Source organism: Colossoma macropomum, unplaced genomic scaffold (genome assembly GCF_904425465.1).
Source record: "Colossoma macropomum unplaced genomic scaffold, Colossoma_macropomum, whole genome shotgun sequence".
Classification (NCBI taxonomy): Eukaryota; Metazoa; Chordata; class Actinopteri; order Characiformes; family Serrasalmidae; genus Colossoma; species Colossoma macropomum.
The window spans coordinates 21,903,906-21,911,423 of record NW_023494801.1 but is presented as its reverse complement, the minus strand read 5'-3'; the positions used below and the strand labels follow the sequence as shown (position 1 = coordinate 21,911,423).

General features: G+C 41.2%; 1 protein-coding gene across 2 annotated transcripts in view; it reads right to left on the bottom strand.

The window, feature by feature from the left end:
* Positions 1-1,133: 1,133 nt before the first annotated feature.
* cep112 (centrosomal protein 112) overlaps positions 1,134-7,518 on the bottom strand; it is a 196,246-nt gene continuing 189,861 nt past the window's right edge. For both annotated transcript variants that reach the window (XM_036589491.1, XM_036589492.1), the window contains 3 exons: positions 6,696-6,797; positions 3,959-4,023; positions 1,134-1,470 (listed from right to left, as the gene is read on the bottom strand). In XM_036589491.1, coding sequence (XP_036445384.1) covers positions 1,467-1,470; positions 3,959-4,023; positions 6,696-6,797 — 171 coding nt within the window. In that variant the 3' untranslated portion in view covers positions 1,134-1,466. The remainder of the gene's footprint in view (positions 1,471-3,958; positions 4,024-6,695; positions 6,798-7,518) is intronic.

The window sequence follows — 7,518 nt, the reverse complement described above, 5'->3', positions numbered from 1 at the left end:
ACTGTAATTTTTGCTACAGCCAACATGGTGGAAGTCTTAAAAAAAGACAAATCTCTGAAGATCTCTTTCATCTCCAGAGCGGTTTTGCCATAGAAAAAAAGGGAATTCCAACTATTCGGATCAATGATGATCTCTTTGCTAAAGGGCATTTGGCTTTGAACATTTAGAGAGAAAAGGAAGTATGCTAGCATCTCATGCTAGAGGCTATAACTGTAAGGGAAAAAGGTGGTTATGAAAGTCATTAAGTGTCTGGACACTTCTAGGTGAATAAAACCCAAGTACAAGCATTAAGATGTGAGAGGGAATGGAAAGTGAGGTATGCAGTGGGGGAGTGGGGTTGGGGAGGGGGACACCACACATACTTCTGAAGTTCCTGAACTGAAAGCTGCACTCCAATGGTAGGAACATTTCGGCAGACATTTGTTTAGCTGCCTTGCATATGGCCATAAGGATCAAAGGTGCGCAGCTTCTGAAGGAAATCTTTGATCAATATGCTCCAGGTTGACTGTCATGAGCGAGTGGAACCTGAGTGGTTGAACAAAATAAAGAAAACAGCGATTCTATTTTTATTTAGACAGATCAGACAAGTTTTCCTCCTTTAGTAAGAGAAAGGAATTCACACTGAGGTAAGTACCTTGCTAAACTGTAGCTTTTAGCTTGTCCTTCTCATGGCAAGTCATTTCTGTTGAGTAATCCATTCTCTACACTGTTATGATGACTTGAAGACAGCTATTACTGTTAAACAGCTATAGTATTGATGAGAATAAAAAAGAAAACATTTAAAAACATCTAAACACAGTTTTTAAAAAGGTTTCTCCCACCTTCAGGATAGATAATCAGAAAGAGTTTCTGTTATGATGGTTACATTTTTACTTTCGGCCAGAGTTCTCATTTAAGACACCTATACGGTGGTGCGTTGGATTCGTTGCCAAGTATTTTTTCGTGAGAACTGGCTGAATGTATCCTACATGCATGAATGCACTAGGTTTATATTTAAGAAGACTCAGGGTTTGGTTATGCTGTTACAGCAGGAACAAAAAAGTGATGTATCTGAACAGATGAGGACAAGACAATGAGGATATGAGAAAGATGAAAAAGTATTTAATAAAAAAAAACTGTATTTGACACTTTTTTCTCCTTCATACATCAAGTAAACAAGACCAAAGTTTGGTGAACAAAGAAAAACAAAACAAAAAGCATGCCACATTATGTGTAACTCATTTGGTTTCTAAAAACAGAAATAAATATGCATAAATACATTTTTAAAAAAGCAGTGCTGTAAAATCCAACATTGAAAGTCATACAAAATCAATACAAAATCAAGTCATGCTTCAAGACATCAACGGTGAATGAGGATGAGGATGTTTTTTTCTGGGGTAATGGGGGGAGGGGGGGCGGTGGTTAATGCTCACTTCGATTAGAAATCTTCTCCAGTAGGCACAAAGCTGCATATCTGGTGACCCTGATTACCTGGAGGGAGATAGAAGTGGGTGGGGAGAGAAGGGGGGGAGAGAGAGTACAACAGAGAGAGAGAGAGACAAAAGTTAGCTGGGAAGGTGTCACATGTTTGTTTAGGCCTGTGAGCGGCAGGTCAGGTGGGCATGGGGAGGAAGCTGACAGTAAAGAGGCGGGGTGACATCAAATACCTGCTGACAGATGGCACTCAACACGAGCACTTAACACAGCAGGGGGGCTGGATCTGGTCAACTACAGACTGCACTCGGGTCAGTATTATAAAACAGCAAAAGTGCTAGCGCTCACATCGTGACAGTCAAGGAGTAAATCATTGACTTCGGTTCTTGTGATGAGATCTGAGTGCCGCTTTTCCTCACATCGTCGCTTCCCCCCACCAACTCTACCTGCTCTGTTCAAGTAGGCCAATATTTGAATAGTCAAGATCCCTCTTCAAACACAGAAAGAATGACAATTAAAGAAAAGGAGGAAGTGTGCATCCATCAGCAGCACCAAAAAAAAAACCCTGCCGCTGTTTGTTTTTTCCTCCCTCTATCCGGATCAAAGGGGCCTTTTCACACCTGGAAAAGCCAGGGCCCCAAGGGGCCCTTACATGGGGGAAGGAGAGTGTGTGCACTCCTAAAAAAGACTTCATTGAATTATGCCACACATTTACATTCAATCATATTGAGTGAAGTCAGCATATACAATTTTGGGTTGGTAACTCAAACAACTCCCTGGTTTAATTTTTCAGTGTGTTGCAGTGGCACAGCCAGAATCTCATTTTAGGGGCAGCCTAATATAACATTACACAGTAGATCATCCCTTCAGTGGTTACAGGTCATCGTGGCTAACTTGGAAGCACCGATTTTTCTACGTGTCTGTCTGACTTGATCCTTAAGATTAAGATCCTAAAGTTTAATGCCTCTAAAAGCTACATCACAGAAAGCTATTACATTAAATGGTAATGAATACACTGCCTGATGCGTGAAACACTGTTTTATGACAGATTTGTGATGAGCTTTTGGCCAAATTTTTAAATCCATTCACAGTAGTAAAAACTCAGAACACAGGTGTAGGTTCATTCGTGGTTTCGGACAGTAAATAAAATGGCTATATTTGCGTTGTAAACATCGCAACCCCTGGTTCCTATCATCACTATGCCTAATGCTGAACGAAAGGACCTATTGCAGGAAGTTGAGTCAGACTATCATCACCCTTAACAAGCCATAGGCCCACCGGTGAGCCCAAAGTTTTATTACACACTTCTATAATCTAAAAACAGCTCCATCAGTTTAAACTGAAGTCCCTGTAGTTACTGAATAATAAGCCATAGTATGAAATAAACCTGGAATATTAAGGGTTTAAACAATAAATGAAGAAAAAGAACCGTGAGAGAAGTAAAATGAGCCATGGTAGCAGATGGGGAGAGGAGGAGAATATTTAAGTGTAAGTGTAATTTGGGCCAACAAAAAGGCCACAAGTCAACACAAAAATACAAACACAAAAAAAAACATAAATATGTCAAAATCTATTCCTTTTTTCTGAGAGGAGGAGAGAGAGGATATTCATTTTTCTCCATTCAAAAGGAAAAGGCTCTGAATTGACAGCACACCAATATCAGACGGACGCTCCTCTACAACCCAATTAATGTCACGTATGGTGAGATGCAGCCCACACAGTTGATGACGACAGGACACAGGTGTGTCACGCCAAGTTCTTTAGTGCCCTCGCTAAATTGCAATGTGAAACCAAAACTAACTGGATCAAATTTATTCAATGTAACAAAAACATGAACTTTGGTTCAGACCTCGGCCCAGACTTTCAGGTGTGAAAACGCCTGTTAACTGCTGCACCATTTAAGGTGCAATGGAAAATCTGAATAACTTCAGCCTCATATACCACAGCAGGTAAAGGCTAATTAAACAGATTCCTACCTTTCAAGCCACCAGAAGCAGATCTTTATAGCGAATGACAAGGTTAAGCCCCTGTAGGCTCCCCAAGGACCCTCGAGGCCCTCCTTATAACCAGCCCCCTTGTGTGCATATGAATGGGGACCAATAACGTCAGTTGGATCTCTGGATCTGACTTGGACTGTAACCTGACCGTACAGTTAGTCCAGGTGGAGTAGTGGGGTCTTGCTGATCTGGGCTGATAAGCTGTATCGCATTTGAATGCTGCCAGCATGCGCATGTTTTACATATGAGTGTTGTGACAGAGCTGATGGAGGGACAGCAGATGAAAGAGGTTCAAAGGCTGCTCTTGAAATGTCAATTATGCCAGTGACTTATGAAAAAGCTAACAGGTGAGAGACATTTGTGGGTTGGTGCATTTTTTAAAATGTCAGCTGTTTAATCTTTCTGCTGGACGATAAAAAGGTCCCGAGGGTTAAGGGCCTGTGTGGATCCACTTGCGTGTGTGCGCTGCATAGATTTTCAGCTAACAGTGAACGAATACATGCGAGTAAACATTGTGTGTGTACATCAGTTGGTGACCAGACTCTCACCTCCTGCTGCGGCAGGCGTCCAAGTCCTCCTGTAAAACGGACGCTCTCTTCTGGAGGAAGTTGACCTACACCCAGCATGCACACATACACAAACGCAAACACACAGCAAAAGTTTAGAAGTGTGAGGGAGAATCTGTCCCCTTTATGGACACACTGAGAAACAGAATCCAGAATCCAGAGCTCGGTGCAAACCCACCTCTAAATGACTGACTGACAAAAAACAATGTGTCAGTGGCTCAAACCCAAAGTCCTTGTTCTTTCGTTATGAAGAAAATCCATACCTTTTCAAAACTTTTCCCTGAGAACCTTTTTCATTTTTAACTGTGTTCAGTTCAACTGTAGCTCAATAAGATCGTTAACTATACCATTGCAAAGGAAGACATGAAATGTGATATGCATTAGGGAAACAGAGCAGAGAATACAAGAATATGTACAGATTATTTTTCCCCTGTGACATGGTTTTAGAATCTTGCTTTAACAACAAAAATGTATTTATACTCCCCAAAACATACTTTTCCAGGACTATAAATGCAGAGGTTTTATATTCTATACTTTCCAGACGTTTCATACCACTCATTCTATTTTGGCTTAGCTTTTTTTAAACGCTGCATTAAAAACCATTAAGTTAGAGTAGCATTTTAGCGTTTTTTTCCATGAAGAGTTACTAATAAGATCCTAGGATGGTGGTCCAGTTCTATAACAAATTTGTCAAGATTCCTGCTGTCCTTGCTTTTAGAGGGGACAGATAAATGCAAGCCACAGAGAAAAATATATTTCCCATCTTCTACAATATGGATCAAACAATAAACCATCTATAAGTGCATTATTTAGGCGTCAATAAAGCATGCTGCAATATTTCACGTCGCTTTGACAGCGTGGCTCATTCTTCAGGAGTCCTTTTTCTCCCGAACTTGACCTCAAAGTTCTATTCTCTAATTAACTTTCCACAAACTTCAAAAGAATGCCTGTGATTTTTTGCCCCGGCTTTTGCCTGAAATGAAGACGCACTCTGGTCAAGACCTCAACCAAGATCCAGTTTCTAGTGGCTGAGAATTTGTGAGGTCCTTTTTCTCGAAGCGTATGAACTTGAGCTAGGCCACCAGTTAAGTGCAAATAACACACATCAACATGCAATGTTCACCATATTGGAGTGGGGCAGGGAGGCCATGCCTGTTGCAAATCACAGCATACAAACATGTTGGATCACAGAACATGATCAGATTGAAAAGAGAAAAATCCAGTCTGAGTTATTCAAGGGCTGAGGTCTTTGAACCCACACTCTCACACTGTTGTTCATGAGGGCTCCCTGGACCACAGGCACAGAAAAAAAAGGGGGCTATTGTTTGGATTTGAGATGTTTAACGAAAATTCCCCCTTCCACAAACGCAGGCTGAGTAAGGTCCGCTGTAACTAATAAGCACTTGGCCGGAGCCCTTGAAGCCAGTATTAATGTGGTTGCTGCGTATAATTGTGCGTGAGGGAAGATGAATCGAGCCTGGGACTTCAAAGCCCCATGGCCAAATTAGATCCATGTCTATGGAAGAACTCGCACTACTTGTTAGCCTTTCCCCCCACTCCTCGTCCGAGGAATCAAATAAACAAAAGACACTCCAGTTCAAAGCTGCAAGGTTTTGCCTTTCTGCAAAGAAACAGCTGAGAGATGGAGATAGAAAGAGAGAGAGGGGGAGAGAGAGGTTGTGAAGGAGATGGGAAGATGACGCTGTGATCTCGGAAAAAAGCGACAAATGTGATGACATTTAAGTGTGGTAATCAAAAGAACAGAGCGTCTTAAGAGAGGTCAAAACTTGGACAGTACAATGTGCTCAGCAAGGATGTACCACCAATACATCAACACAGAATGCTTTTTGAGGTTTGACTAAAAATATGTAAACAAAGTATCTAAAAAACAGTACAACATGCAGACATGAAAACTCATGCAGTGAAAAAGGCGACAAGTTCAGAAACTAATCATTGTTAGCAGGGTCAGGCAGCACATTTTAGTGATCTTAACAAGAAATTCCAGTGCACCCTAAGACTAAAATACAGGGGTTACTGCTGTGGAATTATTTAGTTTAACAACTATGCAAATACAAGTCATCCAAAGATTGTACTGCTTTCTAGGTATTTTGATTTGTTTGTTTAAAAAAAATGTTGCTTATCATAGCAAGGTCAAAAGATTAGTGTGTACAAAATCTGTCAGACTATTTGACATCTATCTATTATAGTCAACAGAGGCCATTCTAAAACCTTTGCCTATCATCTGTGTTCTATTGGCTCCATAATGCCTATAGTGCTTGGACCCCGAATAATTGCAACTTTTACTCTTAATTTTATTTTTATAGACAGTTGTTTAAATGTCTTAGTGTTATGACAGTCCAAAGAAATCAATGTATCCAACATCAATTTCAAATTCAGATGCAAATGATATATCTTACATGTTTAACTTTTTCGCCTACTGTTCAAAAGCTATTGAAGAGAGAGATCTGAATATGCAAAATTTTCAGCACTCACGAAATATTGTAGTTCTGATTGACCCATATAAGTTATACTTACTATATAAGTGGGAGAACCCCGTCCTGTTTTTTAAAAATTAAAAACTCTTGAGATTTATAGGATTCATGTGAATGACATATTCAGCGTTCAAAACAGCCATGAGTTTGCTTATACAAACTTGGGGAGAACATCAGTCAGAAATAAAAACATTTAGAGCAGAGAGGTGTTCCTGTGTGTTGCTTGCCTGTGACTTGAGGGAGGCGATAGTGTCCTCAAGCTCCTGTCTGAGCTCAGCAGGCATCAGGCCTTTGATCTTCAGCTCACACTCCTGACGGATATGTGTGATCTACAGAGACAGACACAGAGAGAGAGAGAGAGCATGAGACGACCACAAGCTCAGCAACAGCGCCCCCACTAGGCTGCCGCACACTGTGGTCAGCCCACAGAAGACTGGAGCACAGAGCAAGTCCGACCAACAAAGCCCTCCGCAGAGGAGAGCAGTCTGTCTAGCCCTTAAATTACACACTACAAACCGTAGCCTGTAGACTAGGCTTAAACAGTTTGGTTAGGAATCCCCCGGCCACCCCCCACACACACATAACTGGGGTGCTTGTTTGTCAGAACTGCTGAATGGACAAGATGTGGTGTGCTGTGAAGCGAGGATGCATGGAGAGGTCACGGCCATAGAAGCTTCTGGAAACTAAGCATTGCTTAAAATGGGCTTCTTAGACATGAAGAAGCTACATTAACACGATCTCAGGATTTATTATTTGGGAACAAGTCGTCCTAGGTGTAGCCTTTGGTTCCAACTTCTTTAAAATATGGTCGCCATCTTTTTCTGATTTTTCAGTTTTTCAAAGGAGGTAGTAAGAGAGAGAGAGTGCGCATGAGGAAAGATGATTGCCTTTCCTAAAATAATTTTCCTGTTGTGGATTTAACTGATTGTTCGGGCTTTCTGTAATTAATCTTTCAGGGTACAATGAAAGGATTGGGAGGCACTTCAAAGAGGGAGAGTATAAATTATCTGAACACAGCACTCCATTCCTTTTTTTCCGTCCCAGCACAGT